At 40.4% G+C, this 18657-nt stretch overlaps 1 protein-coding gene across 1 annotated transcript in view; it reads left to right on the top strand.

Moving 5' to 3' along the window:
• Positions 1-1564: 1564 nt before the first annotated feature.
• The window catches only part of grm2a (glutamate receptor, metabotropic 2a), a 33609-nt gene continuing 16516 nt past the window's right edge, over positions 1565-18657 (top strand). The window contains exons 1-2 of the mRNA XM_071495064.1: positions 1565-1928; positions 15060-15799. Coding sequence (XP_071351165.1) covers positions 15272-15799 — 528 coding nt within the window. The 5' untranslated portion in view covers positions 1565-1928; positions 15060-15271. The remainder of the gene's footprint in view (positions 1929-15059; positions 15800-18657) is intronic.

Below are 18657 nucleotides of genomic sequence, written 5' to 3' on the forward strand. Positions count from 1 at the left end.
GGGTGACAAATTAAAGGAAAGCCATGAATAAATAAGTGGAGAAACATAACAAATGCATTTGCTTCCATACAAGGCACAAGGGGTCACTGAATGGGTTAATGAGTATGAAGATGATGGGAATCATATGCCACGGTCTTCACTTTTCACCAGATGTCATCACAGTCGAAGAGATTTATATTCTATAATTGGCTATATTGGAAGAATTATGATCATCCCTTCAGCCAAGGAGCATCGAAGCTGACAGTTGTCTTACTAGGACATGTTAATGTTGGTTTTTCCTTTAATTTGTCGCCCATCTGCACCCTGTCCTGTCCTGTTCTTCCATGTCTGCAAGATAGAAACGAAGCGTCATCTCTTATGTTGTCCATCTGAGAGAACCACATATCTATTCACAATATCACCTCAGCTGTTTCCAGCATGGGAGGAAGGAAAATGTTTCACCTAAAAGACCACCGGTAACGTTTTGTTTTGTGACGAGCCAATGAGATTGGTGGCTAAACTGCCTACGGAGGTGTCATCAGTCTGCACGGACAGATGCCCTCATCACATGTCCGTTGCACTTTCAGTTTTAATCCTGGCACCCCAACCTTTGTCCAGAGGCAAAAATGAAAATCAGTCTGGAAGAGACTGCGATGACACACTGGGTCAGCAACTGATTTAATTAATTGTGAAACCCACAGGGGTGTCATGCAGCTTTGAGGCCACGGAGATTATTGCCTTCCCATGATGTTAATTATTAATCTTATTACATTGCACATGGAGAGAGATTGAAGGGGAGGGGGGGGGGGCTCAACATACAAATTTAGATGCCGATCATTGCGTATGTGAAGATGCTTTTTGCAGGACAGAGAAAAGGGTTGCTGCCCCCCCCCCTCAAAGCGCATGTCCCCTGCACGCATCACTGTGCCATCTGGGACTGACCTCACACTCTCCCGTGCCGTGTCACAACTTGTTTGCGGCTCCCAAATAAAAAAATAAAAAAATAAAAAAAAAGATTCCACCGCTGAAGATAAGCAGTCTCCAAAGAACCCTTATTTTAACATGCCGTGCCCCCCTCCCGACCGCTTGAACAAATAGGGGGCGACTCTTAAAGCTTCTCCAAGTTGATATTCACATCCACTTCAACAGCTTTCAAACCAGAACAAAGCGGCTAAAAGACACAACAGATTCTGTGGCGTTATGCTCTAAATTACACAGCATTCATGTCGCATGCAGTTGCGATGAGACAGAGCGTCTCCGGGACTCATCTTGCGTGGAGCAACTGCGCCTTTGTTCAACTGTCCAAACCTTCTGAGAGTTGAGGCTCTCCCAGGTCGGTGCGCTCATCCGCAGCAAAAATATTATTGCCACGCTGAAGATTTTTTTTTTTTTTTTTTTTACTCGAGTAACAGGTAGATTTTAAACTTTGTGTGTAATTCCCTCCTTTCTTGCGCGCTAAAGCAAGGCAAATCTGTCATCCTGTCACACTCATAAACCTCGCCTTTGTCCCTAGATTGGTCGTTGAATTGATGATATCTCTCTGTCACACTTGATGCTCAAGAAAGTAAAACGCCCTTTCCCCACCAGAGCACTGAAGTGGGCGTCAGCTGCGTTTGTTTGAAGCGCGTTTTGGGGAATGTGACTTTTGAACCTCCAGGATCCAGCGGCTCGTCGTGTGGTCGGGGTTCTGCAGCAGCAGCAGCAGCAGCAGCACCACGGACAGCTCCTGGCACGCAGCTCAAACTTCAGCCAGCGACACTCGCCTCCTTCCTTCGTCCAGCTCCGGTGCAGTTCGCAGCCGCGCTGTTTTTAGGGTTTAAAAAAAACAAAACAAAAAAAAAAACAAAAAAAAAAAAAAACTCAACACTGCTGCAAAGGATGCTGCTGCGCTGGGTTTACACAGTCCGTTCACCGCACAGCAGCGTTGGAAACTGAGGATCCCTGCACAGGTAAGGTTGTGTGTGTTTTTGTCTCGACTGATTTGCGCGTTTAATGCCCGAAGGTGCGTGTTGTTGTGAACTTCTACAGTAGCCTTCGAGCTGTTTTTTGATCAACTAAGTCGGTTTTTTTCAAGTTTGCATTTGTTGAGGAGTAGCTCTCTCCTTTTTTTTTATTATTATGTTGACAAAATATTTGTAGTTCTTATCTAAAAACAAAGGTTCTGACAGTATTATTCTTTTTTTTTTTTTTTTTGCCACATTGGAAATTATGTGACACATGATGACCACATTTTGCCTCCTTTTGTTTACCCCTGCATCTGTGGCTACAGCCACGTCTACTTGCTGCACAACCGTCCACATGTGCGAGGCTGCTGAAAAACTACTAAACAGGCGCTGCAGTGCAAACCAACCGCCATGTCTCCAGTCTCATTCATTTGGGGAATCGCTTTGCGTATCAGAAAGTGCGAAGCACTACCGAGAAAGTCGATAAAAAGAATTCAAAAACTTGAGAATTAGTTTGTGTGCCACAGGGTGCTGGAGAGAGGAAGATGTTCTACACAATCAGGGTTCATATTTAGACTGGTTTCTATTTTCGGAGGAGGCATTTCTTAAGTGTTTTATTCTCTTAACCCCAGGAAATGCACAGTTTTGTATCATTACTGTTTTTTTCCTCTCGTATTATAATGAACATATTCATAACCCGAATGGTTGGAACCACATCAGTGCAGATCAACATCATATTGTTGTAAATTAAAATGGGAACAGCGAGATAGCTGCTGTATGTGGCGCTACAGACAGAGTTTCTTTGATTATCAGATCATCGGGAGTTTAAAATACATTTTTAAACACTTGAGGAATATAAATGGATACCCCGAGGCGCAAATATTTAGAGGCTGCGTCGCTAATGCTGGACAAAGTCATTAAGGGAGGCAAAATGTACTGTGGATGCCTCCTCCAGTCCCTGGGGCATCTGTGCTGCATGTTCAGCAGATGAAACACAATAGAAAACCCTCTGAGTGTAGTGTAATCACTTCAGCCAACATAATAATTCATATATACACATTTTATTAGTAGTAAACTATACTAATAACTGTTTAATTGATTATCAGTATATCAGAAGCCTGTTTCTAAATTTCTTACATAACAGAATAACACGTTTTGTTTAGTAAATCCTCCTCCTCTAAGACTAAGAGGTAGAATGATGTGTGAGCCCAGAATTCACAGCTGAAGATGTTGATTGCTGTAAATTATTCAGGTCATGGCTGACTGAAGAAGAACGTACTCCACTACCATCATCTGAATCCAGAAACAGAAAAAGTAGCAGGAGGAGGATGAGGCTGTCTGACCTGTGCTCCCTCCACAGCTCAGTCCTGCGTGCAGTGTCTCTAACATATGACGTTTGGCTTGATGCTTGCAGGGGACACACTTGCAGTGTTACATAAGGACAGGGAAAGCTGTTAATTACAGAGTGTGGGGCAACCAGAGTTGGTAGCGGCATGTAAGAGTTTTGGAACAATGGGGGGAAAAAATGGTGTTGTATCTGCAAAGAACAGTCAAAACCTCTTTCTCAGGTATAGTTCACTAGTAAAGGCTCAAGCTGAATGCCTCTAGTATAAGCAAGTCTGCTACTACATCAAGTCTCTATAAAAAGCCATGGAAAGGTGCCAGATTTCTTATGGCCGCTACACTGATCTATAATGTGGCGGTCCATTAGTCCAGAGTAAACATTAGAGCCGATAAGTGGCTGTCCACCAAATCATTGCATTTAACAGAGCGAGACTTAACTTTCTAGTTCTTAGTTAAGAGACATCTCACATTGTCACTCAGACCTCTTACAATACACTAGAGCTATAATAGCAACCAGCATTAAATTCCTCTATGATGAATCCCTCTGGTACTATCAGAAAGGACTATTGAACAGCTTAGTCTTCTTTATGGTCAGGCATGTACTTACACACACACACACACACACACACACCTTGTGCAAGTGAGGTGCATCAGTTGGATGTCTGCCAGCATTGTCCTTATAAAGTCTGGTCTATAGTGTGCACCTGACGCCTATAACATCTGTTTAATGATTAAATATTTAATGTCCCTCTGCACTATTGAAAATGTGGGTATTTATGTACTGATTTGTATTCTGTACACTGATAGTAAATCTGCACCAGTGCTAGTAAGACACAACCGTGTGATTCTTGTGTATAAGGCGAAGGCAAAGTGGCCATGAAAGATAAGAAGTGACTGAAAACAGCACCACCACAAATTCAGAGGAAAAGTTTCAGACTGACAATTTCAGTGTGTGTGTTTTAAAGGCTTAGAGTATAGGTGTGTTTCGTATAAGCTGAATTTCAGCTCAAATATATATATTGAATGAGTCTGTAAAGTCAGTCTTCTATTCACTGACAATGCAGTCTTGATAAAATAATGGTTAAACATATTAAACTAAGAAAAAGCATTTCATCCTCAGTAGAGTTCTAGTCAAGTAGAATGATTTAAACATAGATTTACTCAAGCGAAAGCATAGAGAAGCTTCCTATTAATTAAAGATGTGTGCATGACTCTCACATTAAAATTACTGCTGCACTGACTGCAAATGACTCATTGCTGTTTTATATTCTTTGTGTACGTATGTGAGGTTCCTTGGTGAGTCCTAGGTCAGCTACATCAATCATTTTCATTGAGAGTAATAACAAACTATTGTTGATTCCTTCTACTTCCAGCTCTTCCTAAAATAAATTCGGACTTCAGTAATGAAAAAAAAAAGTAAAATAAATAAAAATTATTCCAGTTGGACAAACAAAACATTTTCATATCTGTGTAGCCACAGTAGTTGTAAGGGTTTTTTTGCCTCTGTCCAAGAGAGACTTTGCACAAACTGTCAAAAAGAATCAAATCAACTGGTGTTTACCATTAATTTAGTATATTTGGGATTGAGTTAAGACAGAGAGTATGTTTATATGGATAGATGTCTTGATAATACTACATCTGGCAAGTCAGTGGAGGAAAGGGGTCAGACAAAGATGTTAAAAGAAAGTGTCAAGAAAAATTTAAAGTGCTGGCAGCTGATCATCTGTTGATTAGAGCATTCAAATTGTCCTCAAAGTATGAGTTGTGAGTGTTTTGAGACCCAGTGTTAATGCATTAAAACGGTGGTTTCCCACCTTCTTTGCTTGTGATGCCTTAAAGTGAAGCTATTTTATCGTTACCCCCGTGTAAAAGGTTGTCTATAAGTTGTGAGCAGCGCAATTATATTGATTTTCTCTACTCAGATTGTTTCATTTTAGTAAGTTTTAGATATCTGAAAGGGTAAAACCACACTACTATAAAGACAAGTCTGAAAAATAAACATAATTTTGTGAAAATTACTTATGTATTTTTTTTTTTTAATTCCTATCTTGGCTAATGTTGTGACCCCCTGGTTGGGAACCAAATTTTTAAAGTATTGGATCTCAAGCTCCATATTTTTATAAGCATTTTGGTTGTATGTGATCACAGCGGTGGGCTTTTTGCACCACATTTCCCAGAGATCCAGACATTTAAATTAATTAAGAAATTGTACGTACCAGACTGAAACTGACGCTTGAGCCATATCATTATGATGTTTGATAGGTAAAAGGTATCACTTCAAACTAGAAATCAAGTGAATAACGTAAAAAGTTTCAACTGGTTATTTTGAATAATTAGCATGTTGCATCATTTTGTGATGGAAAGTAAAAAAAACATGTATTTATGTGGAGAGAAATAAAAAAAAAGTTTAATTACAATTAAGATTTGCAAATCTTTTGGGTGCCACGGTGGCTCACCTGGTAGTGCATGTACCCTAAAGGTTTAGTCCTAACCACAGCGGCCCTGGTTTCAGTATCAGAATAATGGTTACAATTTACTTTAAAAAATGATTTGCAAATCTTTATTATAAAAGAGAAAAGATTCCTGTCAAAGTAACATTTGCATGTTTTACTTCATGAGGCTATTCTACAGCACCAACGACACAAGGACTTGTGCTGTGATGACCAGGTTGATGTCTCATACCTACTTCACAGGGACAAGCACCTGTGATGTATTGTATAAATGAGGCATAAAGGCTTGATTCTATCCTTCAACTTAGATGCCCAGGCAGTGACGACAAACACAAGGCTGTTGAATCAGATGATATTTAGGATGCAAAGGGCCTGAAAACCTATTTTCTCAATCAGGTTCTTACTATAAGCGATGGGGACAGGAGCACATCATTTCAGTTTACAACAGCTTGGTTATTTCACTTGCGAGATTCTGTATTTAGGATTTTGTCCATGGTCTCATCGCTGGTTTGAAGTAGCAGGGTGATGTCACCTACTTCAGTGCACCAATCAGGATTTAGCAACATTTGAATCAAGTTGTTTGTTGCAAGCTGTTTGATTATGTTTTCATATCACTGTCCATTGTAATGGACGACACTACACCCACACAGTCCTGATGACAAGTATCAGCAAACTTGAAACTAGGTTTTTGGTGGCTTTAAAGAATATGCTAAGGTGCCTTTTGTTTGCAAAAGTCTCTCAGTCGAGTGAGCAGAAATGCTGAGGCACAGATTCTCAGATTTATTTGAGTGTTACTGAATAGCTGAGTTAAAGTGAAACAAAAAAAACAAGAAGGAAACGCAACAACCCTCTGAATTAAAGGTGGAAATATCCCTGTGTAATCTTGCATGGTGGTATTTGCTGAAAAATATCACGACTTATCCAACTGCAATGAAACTTTCATTTTGATGAGGCAAGAGGAAAATCAAGTTGAAGCAGCTATTTAAAAACAATCCTGATTTTGCTGGGATATTGTTTTGGTTTTTTTTTTGTTATATTAATGTTGAAATTTAAAAACATAGAAAAACACAATGTGAGCTCACTTTTTGTCATATTTTAAAATAAGGTTACTTAAATGCCTTCAGTGATATCAATTGTTAGTCGAGGAATAGCACATCTAATGATTTCCGAAAATCATGCTGCTTCAGGCCACTTTCTTTTAACAGCGTGGTGCTGTGATGATGAATAATGCAAAGATACAATAAAAACCTCTAAAACAAAAGCACCATACATCCATCATCGTGTTGGAGCCAATCATAGGCTTTGCAGTAATGATCTCTGAGAGACAAAGAAAGAGGATGAATGTTTGATGAGGAAGGCAGAATGGGGCTCCTGGGACGGAAGGGACCGTTGAACACATACAAGGGAATTCCCCTTTACAGGTGGAGAGAGGAGGAGATGGATGAGGGGGAGGGGCAGTACATTTGGCTGGGAAAGATGGGGCAAGCTGTTTACATACTGTGGAACAAGGTGGATTGTGTGAAACTCAGGAACTGATATGAGCTTCGTTTTCCATTTACTGACTGTCTGAAATGATTGTGAGCACACTTGTGTGACAGAAAACAGTTACAAAGACTCAGTGAGCTTCTGAATTGATTTGCGTCTTCTTAATTGCAGTAGCTGCTACTCAGAAAATGCCTTCAAATTCAAATGTCGAGGACTTTCCAACTCTCTAATTGCTAACTGTATAAATGACCTTATCAGGAAAGGTCAGTGGTTGTGTTTTTGGGAGACATTTCATTGTTTTACTGATGTAACTTCAGGGTTATCATTGATCAAGTCAATCTTCTTTGCAACATTAACTGAACAGGATTCAAACAAGTGGTGTTCAGAGATAATCCATTCAGCAGCCCCTGTAAATATCTTATCTTTCATCACCAGTTTCTATAGATCATGTTAGTAGCCATCTGTTTTTTTAAACAGTGAGGCTGAAGTACCTCAGTGTGTTTCTGTAGCCACGTTACTGTTGGAATCAGTCATTATGAGTAATTCCACAGAGGTTCAGTTAGATAAACCCTGCCCTGGAGTAATTTGTTATTTACTCCACTAGTTAGTTTTTGAGCTGGAATTACTCTGTGAAAATGTATCTAAATAACTTTGCAAACCTACACAGGAAAAGGTTTTATGGGTAGTGTGTTGGTCATAGATGCAGAGCAGGTTAAACTAACACCTCCCAAATCTCAGCAACGCATCCTGTGGGAATGCATGTCGAGCACACCGATTTGGTTGATCCAAATCCAGTTGAGCAGCAGGTTAAAAGCCAAACAAACATCTCCAACTGAACCCAATTAATTTTCACTGACATGCTGCCCAGAGAAGCACATTTCATTTCAAGAAGCTTATTAAACAAAAATCCCAAAAATCACTGCCTCCAGCCTCTCAGATGTGAGGACCGTCTGCTTTCTCAGTTTCATATACAGAAAAAAATAATCATCATTTACAGTGATAAACTCTTCTCATGCTAGACCTGTAGCAAAAAGGTGGGCAAGACAAAAAAAAATATCTTTAAGGGATAGCTAAAGTAAGAGCTATTCTATAATTATTATTATCTTACTGTCAGCAAATCCTATGAACGCACCAAAACCAACAATACTGTCTCCCAATGCATCTGACTTCCCTTCCCTCGGTCGGTGCTTCTCATCTCAAAGCCGATCCATTCCTGCTGAAGATTACTGAAAATCTTAACAAATATATATTCAGTTTAAAACAAGCTCAGTAATTTCCTAAACCAGCTGGTCTCCAGTGTTTGAGCAAATGTTACTCAAACAGAAGTATATAGTGCATTTGCTGGGGACTATTTTTCACCGTGGGTTAATATGTGTACATTTTGGTGCTTTTGTGAGAACTTACAGGACAGCGTTTGTGGAATCAACAGTGTTTATGTTCATGGTAATGAAGGAACATGTACCCCTGTGCAGTAGTGTGACCCCTTAATGTGTTTTTAATAGTTTTTGGAATAAAATGAGGTCTATGGTCTTGGTATTTTCATTTGTTGACAATAAGGAATACTACTAATCTCATCTTTTAATGCATGCCAAGCAATTCAATCAAATATCAAATATTCAAAAGTGAACTATTAAAGAGTTTTGTTTGTCACAGGTTCTCCAAGGATTTGACTTTCATACATTGTTTGTGCCTGGTAATGTGTGTGGGGGTTCACATGTGTGTACATGTGAGAGCACTGCCGAGCCTTCTCTCCCATTAGCAGACCATCTTCAGTCTTCCCCCACCCAGGACCATTCTCTTTGTCAGCTGAAAATGTGATTTTAGGAAAGCCTGACCACCATTACCTTAACTTCCTCTCAGCCAGGCTCCAAGTCATTCCACAGGGATCTCCAACCTGCTCATCCAGGCTCAGGGCTGCATATACAGTAGATGACCTCCACTCTTCAACACTTGTTATTGCCTGGGGGGATATTACCATATTAATGCTGCACTCCACTCCTGGGACAAATGAGTGTCATAAAAAAATCAGTCTGGATGGCATCTTCCTCAAACCCCACCCTTATCCTTCTTACACTACTGCCCACACTGCTGTACTTTTTCTTTTTTTTCTGCCCTCTCTCATCTGCTATCTTTTCTTGGATTTTTTTCGGCCCCCATCCACTCTTCCCATTCCTTCACACAGTCTGGTTTGAAGTGTGTAAGAGGCTGGCAGGCTTTACGCTCTTGAATTAAAAAGGCCATCTGGTGGAGAGGGAAACAGGGATGGCTGTATAGGAGGGGAGAGGAAAAATGAGAGGCATGGTGTTTCTTTGAAGTTAATGTGAATAGACAAAATCCTGGGTGGGATATTACATTTAAAGTGTAAATATTGCTCTTAGCATCTGTCATTTATACTCACACACAGTACTCTGGATTTGTATCGCACTCATTTAGTGTGTTACGAACAGAGCAACGCTCAACATCTATCCAGTTTTGTGTCAAGAACTTTCATGGTTTTGAGAAAACCCACGGCATAAAATATTTTCACCATTGTTCTGGCTAGATGAAAAATGTATTCAAAGAATTGTTTGACATATTGGGAAATACTCTTATTTGTCTTGTCAAAAGTGAGATGAATGGAATAACATCAACCTTATTTCTTCTTGTTAAATATGAAGCTCAGCAGCTGGTTAGCTTATTTTATATTAGTGTAGTGTAAAGACTGGAAACAGGGGCTCTGGCTGTCCAAAAGTAACAAAATCCACCTTCCAGCACCTCTAAAACTCATTACTTTTCATATTTCACTTGTTTAATCCACAAAAAAACTGAAGTGCAGAAATAACATGTTGTTCTATTGGGAGGTTATGTGCTGGGTTGTTTCTTGGCTGGGGGCAGGACTCCAGAAAGTGACCACATCTTGCCAAGAAATAGTCTATCAAATAAACCACACTTCTTACAAAGCACCAAAAGTCCTGAAAGATATTGTCTAAAAATCTTGGGCGCTCTAAGCTAACGGGTTACTGGTAGCTTTACCATAGAGAATGAGAGTGGTATAAATCTCTAGTATTTCTTATGCAAACAAGTGTATTTGCCAAAATGTCAAGCTATTACTTTAAGTGTAATTTTAAAATGAAGTGTCTTAAGGATAAATTTGTACATATGTATTGTTTTTGCATAAAACATTAAGAAGCACTCTTGATGAAATTACAGCATGTAGAGGAGATGTGGAGATTACCAGCCTTTACTGGTCGTGGCTTTGCAATGACAGCTTGTTTAAAAGTACATTTTCCACAAGGAATGTCAATGCTGCCATAATAGGTTGGATACTAAAGTGTAGAGAACAAAGACAGGGAGAGATAGTGAGTCCAATGGTGAGATGGAGGCCCCCTATGGGAATGCACGATAGGGAGGGAGACTGACAATGCGTCAGCCAGAAATCCTTTTGTCACCACTCTCTCTTGAGGCTGTGTGCTTAAGAGCTTCACCAGTGTTATTGCCGACATTTCTTTTTCACTTCAGAATTCTCTTTAAAATAAACACATTTAGTCAGTTCACAGCTCAGACTTGTAGTTTACTTCGCCATTTGGGTATTTATGATGGCAAAGTTTCACATGCTGTGGAGCATCATTACAGCCAGAATCCACTCCCCAAACATTAAGATGTTCTTGTTGTACACAATTGTATTCTTTTGCTTGCCTGGGGTCGCCTTTGTATACTAGGGAAGTAGAAGTGACTTGGCCCATATGCCAGGCTGTTGCAGTGGATTTTAACTTGTTGACAATCAGCTGAGGGAGCAAACGGAAAGTCTGACATCCACACACTTATTTTATACAGAAGAAAATGGATCTTTTAAGTTTTATTGACAGTTCATCAAATGTAATGCAACATGTCACATCTTATTTCTTATTAAAAGACTGCAGTGTTTGCATTAGAAGCATCTCTAAGGCTTTAATGCTTTATCTCACAACTGCAGGGCCACTAAGAATACTGATGGATCAAAAATAAGATATTAAAGTGATATCTAAACATATTAGTGGTCAAAAACAGAGGCTTCTATCATTCAGTTATTGTCATATTTGGGTTGTGTTGTCGTTTAAAAGGCGGAACATGAAAAGATCTGACTGAAGTCTGATCATTTTGGTCAGTTCACAGTGCAGGCTTCCCAGTTCTCCCATAGGACCTAGCACCATGCATGGTCAGACTGGCCCACTTGTCCTGGTCTGTCTTCCACTTCCTCTTCACCCTCTCCATCTACTGGCAAGTTTCCATGGAAACAAGAGGGAGTGAGAGAGAGAGAGAGAGAGGGGATAGAGACAGAGGAAGACAGAGAAAAAAATCCCAAAGAATGGGGTCTGCAGTCTGACTCCTGTTGAGAGCTTTATGTTATTTTAATAGGTAAGTCAGTATTTTGAAATGGAAATAAAGAAATATGAGTATCAATATCCCCCTGCTCAGTTTTCATCATCACTCATCAATACAGTTAATTGCTGCTTGTCAGCCCACTTGACTTGTTGAGACAATGGATATTAGACAGATCATTCTGGCTCAATAATTTACTCCAATAAACTTCTTCCACACTCAACATTCTGCTTAATTAAGCCTCTGGGATTTGTGGGGACTGACACCAGGACTCAACAATAATCTTGTGTCTCTTCTGTTGCCATGAACTGGATCAGCTTTCACTCTATAATATATATATATATATATATATATATATATATATATATATATATATATATATATATATATATAATCAAATTTATTAAAATCAAAAAGTGCAATCTGTCATTTACATAAGTATTCAGACCCTTAATTCAGTACTTTGTAATAGCCCCTCTGGCAGCAATTACAGTTTTGAGTCTTCTTGGGGGAGTCTCTACAAGCTCTGCACACCTGGATTTGGGCAGTTTATCCCAGTCTTCCTGGAAGACCCTCTCAAGCTCTGGGTGGGATTGGATGAGAAGTGTCTGTGATCTGTCATCTACAGGTCTCCCCACAGATGTTCTGTGTGGTTTAAATCTGGGCTTTGGTCACTCAAGGACAGTCAGAGACTTTCTCCTGAAGCCACTCCAGCATTGTCTCTGCTGTGTGCTTTGGGTCATTGCCATGCTGAAGGGTGAACCATTGTCCCAGTCTTTGATGGATGGACAAAAATGGCAGTTCTATCCATGTAAAATTAAATCTATAATACAATCATATGTGCAAAATGTGAATAAAGTGACAGCGAGCAGATGGTTAACTTAACTTAGCAGCCTGTAAAAAGGGGGAAAAAGCCAACCTGGCTCTATCTAAATGTAAAGACTCTGCTAACCAGGACCTTTAAAGCTCACTAATTTAACAAACTAAACTAAAATTACTTGAGGATATTGTGTTCACAAGGCTGAAACAGTATTTTTTGAGGTCACCATGACCTTGTCTTTTGACATTTGATGATCAAAATCTAATCAGTTCATCCTTTAGTCCAATCAAAATATAGCTTCAAACCAACCAATTAATCACAAAAGGGCTACAAACCATATAGAATAAGGCTACAAACCAACCATTCAGGACATAGCTACAAACCAACTAACCAATCAGAATACTGCTTCAAATTTGTGCCAAAATGTGTGCCAAATTTGAGGGGATTCCCTGAGGAGTTCCTGAGATATTTTGTTCAAGAGGCCAAAACCATGTTTTGTGAGGTCACTGTGACCTTGACCTTTTGACACTTTAACAAAACGAAATGTAATAAAACAAAGTGTAAAAGAGACAAGGCTATTTCTTGAATGGGGGCAGTTACTTCCTGAAATCCCCGATAAAATACCACAGTGATGACACTGTGCAGCAGTTCCTTCCATTAGTGGAGATATGTGATGGGAACCTCCAAACATCAAACATAAATGTCAAATGCTTTGGCTTTGGAATAGACTTGTGATGATGTCTGACCAGAGACTCATTGAAGAGATATTTAATTGGGACATTTGGCACTGCCATCCCAGGGTTGATAAGTTGAAATATTTTTTTTATTTGAATGATTCATCATTTAATTTTCATAGTATTATTTTTATTATTCTGGAGATCAGGATCAAATGCTCAGAGAAAGAATGTCAGGTGATATATGGTATAAACAAAAATATATAAAATAAAGTTACTGCCTCATAAAGAATAGCCACAGTGTAAAACCTTATGTGCAGGATAATTTAAACAAAAGACAAAGGTCTCCAGTTACATACACAAACACCACCATTAGCCTCAGAGACCTGCAGGTTTAATGCCACTCCAGTGGAGGACAGACTTTGTTTGTCATGTGAGGGAGGTGAAACTGAAAATGAGGTTCATTTTTTGTTTTGCTGTCATGCCTACAAGGACATGAGGGATGTATTAGTGAAATGTCCTCTATTTATGTTCATTTCTTCTGACTGAATGATGATGAAAAATCTGTGCTTCAGGAAGGGAACTTTTTTTGTAGCAGATGTATTTGCCAAGCTTGGGAGAGAAAGCAAAATATTTAGTTTGAGACCAAGCTGTAAAATATCCTGTAACTTTGTAATGAAAAGAAATGTTTGATGACTGCAACTGTACTTTTGATGTAATGTAAACCCATGAGGGTTCGAAACAGACATACAAAATAAAATAAAACACAATACAATACAATAAAGTGCAGTCTGTTGTTGGTTGTATTTTGTAGTAACTTGGCAGCACAGAAGTTGTGCTTATTTTTTTTCTTTCTTCTTGCTCCGTGGAATCCATTTTACAGCTGACCCTAATCTCAACCTGGCAGATCAATTGTGTATTAATGTTAGTTTAAATGAACACATACAGTATATTTATATCTCAAGGACAGAGCTAACTCCAAAATGATGTTTTTCCAACAACACTGAAAATCCAAATGCAGTCTTTGTTGTATGAGTCACATTAGTCTCACTAAATGTTTTTTTTTCTGGGAAAGAAAACCACTGAGATTAATTTGGGGTTGCATCCTGCTTTGTATTGGAAATACAATGTATTTTTGCCACATGTCACACTGCAGAACAAATGAACAGGTTTATGAAGCTCTAGATGAAATCGCACTACTTTAGTCCGTTCAACAAAATGAATGTGTATGCTTCAAATAGATTTCAAATCTTGACTCCTTTTATTTGCCTGAATTTTGCTTTTGATGTGCATAAATTGTGTGTGTGTAGTTAATATGATTTGTCAAGATGTTCCTTGCGGACATTATTAGTTGTCTCCATAGACTTTCGGTGTACGGGAGCATGTGCACATGTGATTATGAAAGACTTGTAAAATCATCTGCCTTAGAAGGAAATTAGCATGAGGTCAGACAATGAAACAGGAGGAGAGGAGAAAACATTACACACTCTGACTGAAGCCTCTCACAATGAGAGATTGACTGCACGCTGCTTGAAAATATGAGAAAGATGAGGTTTGTGTTGTCCTCAGTGAACTCCACTCTAATAGTAAATTCTGTCTTCAAGATTTGGCCAACACTTTATAAGCAGATTATTTCCAGAATATATAGTATATACGTCTTCTAATATTTTGTCTGCATAACAAGAGCATGTCAAATGGCAAGCGTCCTCATTAATTGTGTAAAACAAAAGAAATGTCTCGTCAAGTTAGATTCATCCTGTTGATTAGTTTACTCTCGCTGACTAATAGCACGTGTGGTGGCTTCTACTGTAACAAAAGAACAGTCTTTTTTTTTATTCTGCCCTGCTTATCACAACCATCATCAATATGCATCAAAGCATACAAATATTCACTCACTTGTGCAGATGATGTCAAGTATTTCCATTGGACGAGTCAGTCCCTGGCAGACACGATGTGTGTGAGACAAAGGGTTCATTGTGCTCCAGCTCAAAGGCTGTGACTGAATTTCTTTCTGTTTGATCTGCAGGCTGTAATCTACAAAAACTCTGAAGAAGAGAAGGACGGCGAGAATGGCAATGATCCTGTAAATGGCCTCTGTCAGAATAAAAACACTGGTGCTTTGAGATCTGGTGCTCCTGCGCCTTACTGTTCTTCTCTTCAGTGCAGCCGTCTTCAAAAGCTGACCAGACGCTGACCAGAACCCACAGGCAGGACAGTGACCTTGTTTTGCCCAGGGATATGTCATTGGGGAAATCCCCTGTGTCGGGGGTGCGCCCTGTGCCCCGACCACTCTGGCTGTCCCACCTCAGCCTGCTGTGCTTATGTGTGTCTCTCTTTGCCCAGGCTCCCCAGGGTTTGCCTGTGGTAGGTTATAACACTGACTCCAAGAGGGAGATCACACTGGATGGAGATTTGATGATTGGTGGCCTGTTCCCTGTGCACCAGAAGGGTGAGGGTGCAGAGGACTGTGGGAAGATCAATGCTCAGAGAGGGATCCAGAGACTGGAGGCCATGCTGCTGGCACTAGATGAAATCAACAAAGATGAGCACATCCTGCCTGGGATCAGACTGGGAGCTCATATATTGGACACTTGCTCTAAGGACACCTATGCTCTAGAGCAGTCTCTGGAGTTTGTCAGGGCCTCCCTCACTAAAGTGGATGACAGTGAGTACACGTGCCCCGATGGCTCCTATGCCATCCACGACGACGTCCCTCTGGCTATCTCTGGAGTCATAGGAGGCTCCTACAGTGATGTCTCCATTCAGGTAGGAACTAGTGAAAACACACTGAGCCCTAAAACAATATTTTTTTTATTTTCAGCTTGCTGTTGATCATCATCTTTGTAACTTGTAACTGAAATGATTTCAAAAGCTACATTAATGTCAGACAGTGCGATTACAAAGGGTGTATTTAACTATCAGCAGCTTGTGCTGGCCTAAGAGAGAGACAGAAATAGGAGGGAGTACAAGCAGGAGAGTGAGTGTGATGGATGGTCATATAACTGTCCATTTAGACTTAAGTACCATGTGCAATTACCCTTTGCGAGATGTTAACACAGGGACTTAATGAGTATTGGTTCCGCAAGAGGGATCTGTTTACCTGTATGCCCATATGCTTGACTGATCTAATTTAGAAGATCTCTTTCTCTTTCCCGGTAATTCACACTTCAGCATCGCTCCTGTCAGAGGCAGACATGCTACAGATGTTGCGCTCAGGACGGGCTGACAGGATGACTAGTGACGGCATGATTACTCTCAGCAGCAGTGCTCCTTTCGGCTCAGTCAAGCTGATGTGATGAGAGCTCTGTTAATTGGCTCTCCAAATCGTCCTCTGTAATATGGCTGCCACATCAGTGTAATTTCAAGTCATTGTGAGAAGAGATAGTGTGTCACATGGAACTGAGATTTGTAAATATCCACAGATATACACGCCTTAAAGCATTAACTTAAAGTCATCATCCTGGCTCAGTCAGCCAGAGGACCGTGTCTGCTGTCTCGGCTGAAGCGTACGGTTCACCTCACTTGATACACGCGGCCTCATGTTCCAGATATCTGCTTATCTGAAGAGAGGGATGCACTTCTGCCCATCCAGAAATTGGCTTCAGATAATTGATAAACCATAGATACTGTAGGAACCCTGCCAACAACAGCCTGCTCTTCCCAATGGATACATCAGGACAATAGCCTGGTGGTGGCATCCCTTGGCATATCAGTCAGCACTGATATGCCGACAATAAGCTGACCACAGTAAATAGCTGCTTCACTGTCTGCTATCATACAGATGTTTTCTCAAGTGGGCCTGTGAAAAACGTGTCCATATTTTGTTGACAACTTTGAAACAGTGTGTTGAACATAAAACAATATATCTACTCTTTTTTAATCAAAGCAGTAAATGCTACTACTAAAAGTCTGCTAGGTTTAATGTTCCCCAGTTGTACTGGAACTATGCAAACATCTTTTCATTTATTTGTTTTATTTTTTTTTCTCTCTCTCTCTCTCTCTCTTTTCTTTTTTTTTTTTTTTTATAGCTCCAAAATAAATGTTTTGGTCTTCCTGCTGACCAAACACAATGCCAAACATACAATACAGTACAGTACAGTGATACATTATACAGGTAGAGAGCCCCCGGGAAATGATGTAAGAGGAGAAATCAGAGCACCTATAAAAAGGGATTCCTGGTGAAAAGGACAGTTTGGAAATAAAGGATTTGATAAACGAGCTGTAATTTTAGTGAAACCCTGCATCTGTGGCTCCTTAGAGAGTGCCCTTGTCTTGTGGTAATTTATGGACATACTATTACAAGCCTGAGGTCTGAGGTCTGCCCTAGCTTCTCACTGAATCTTCCTCGTCAGCAGGAGCGCGCCATGGGACACAGTTCCCTTTCTCACCATGAATTACCCTCTGTATTGTAATGCAGTTCAGTTATGAGGCGTGCAAGCTCTTGGTGAGCATCTATTCATGGCAGACAACTATACACGCCGCCTCTGAAACTGTAAATCATACCTTCGTTTCTTACTTCTTAATGTGATCACATAATTGTGTCCTCTACAACACATAACTCTGGCGTTTCTTTGCACCTTATTGGATTAGTCTGATGTTTTGAAGATTTTTGGTGTGAGATGTGCCCTTTGAGAAAAAGGGGTCCACTTGTTTACTCGTGCTACTGTCCTGTTAGATTCTGGGACAATATTATTACACAAAGATATGCATTTGGGGCATGTGAATATGTGGAATTTCTGTGCTGCTGCTGGCTGTTGCTCTGCAGATACCATCTCCACACGTCTCTGTCCTTTGTAGCTGCCTGGTTTGTGCATAATCTATAGTCACCCAGACCTTTGAGTGAACCAGCCCGGCTGTGTGAAAGGCAGACAGTTAAGTCAGATGTGTGTATTTCACCCCAAAGGCAAGGCGCTTACCGGACAACTGACAATATTAGTTTAAAGACCCCGATCACCATGGCGACATGGTGGAACATGGCAAACTGACAGGTTGTGAGAACGCTGAGTGCTGTCTAAATCTGTCACAATGAAGGAGCGTGTTGCTGTGCTGCTGGTGTTGTGGTGTGACAATCACAGATATGGGGGCGGATCTGGCTGCAGGCCTAGCCATGCTGGCGTTACATGGGCACAGATTGAGTAAAGTGTGGAGGCGAAGTTCTATGACGCTCTAGCAGGCTAGGTCCTGTCTTCCCCATCTGCGAGTGCAGCCGGGCTGTCTGGTGTCTTGGCAGAGGTGTGCATGCTCACTGAGGATGACGAGGGATCAAATGAGAGATCATGTTTCACAGAAACACTGAGACAGTGACAGGCAGATATGATCATGGAGGGAAAGAGATGGAGTGAGTCACATGGCATCATATGGCGTCAAACCATTTGACAATCCACGCCTGTATCTTAAACAGGCACTAGGAAGCTTGTGATGCCATCTGGACAGTTTGAATGAATCTACTTGCAGAAATATTTATGTGATTCAAGTGTTTAGCCTTGAACATCATCCCTGAGGTCTATCTAAACATCAGGTTATCAGTGCAAGGTGAGTAATGACCTTGTGATGACATGTTGAGTACATTCAGCATCTTTATTCATGCATGTGGAGCCGGAGCACCGACAAGATTCATGTTTGCC

This window comes from Trachinotus anak, unplaced genomic scaffold (genome assembly GCF_046630095.1).
Source record: "Trachinotus anak isolate AG129_WGS33_773 ecotype Australia unplaced genomic scaffold, CSIRO_AGI_Tana_v1 ptg000013l, whole genome shotgun sequence".
In the NCBI taxonomy this organism is placed as follows: Eukaryota; Metazoa; Chordata; class Actinopteri; order Carangiformes; family Carangidae; genus Trachinotus; species Trachinotus anak.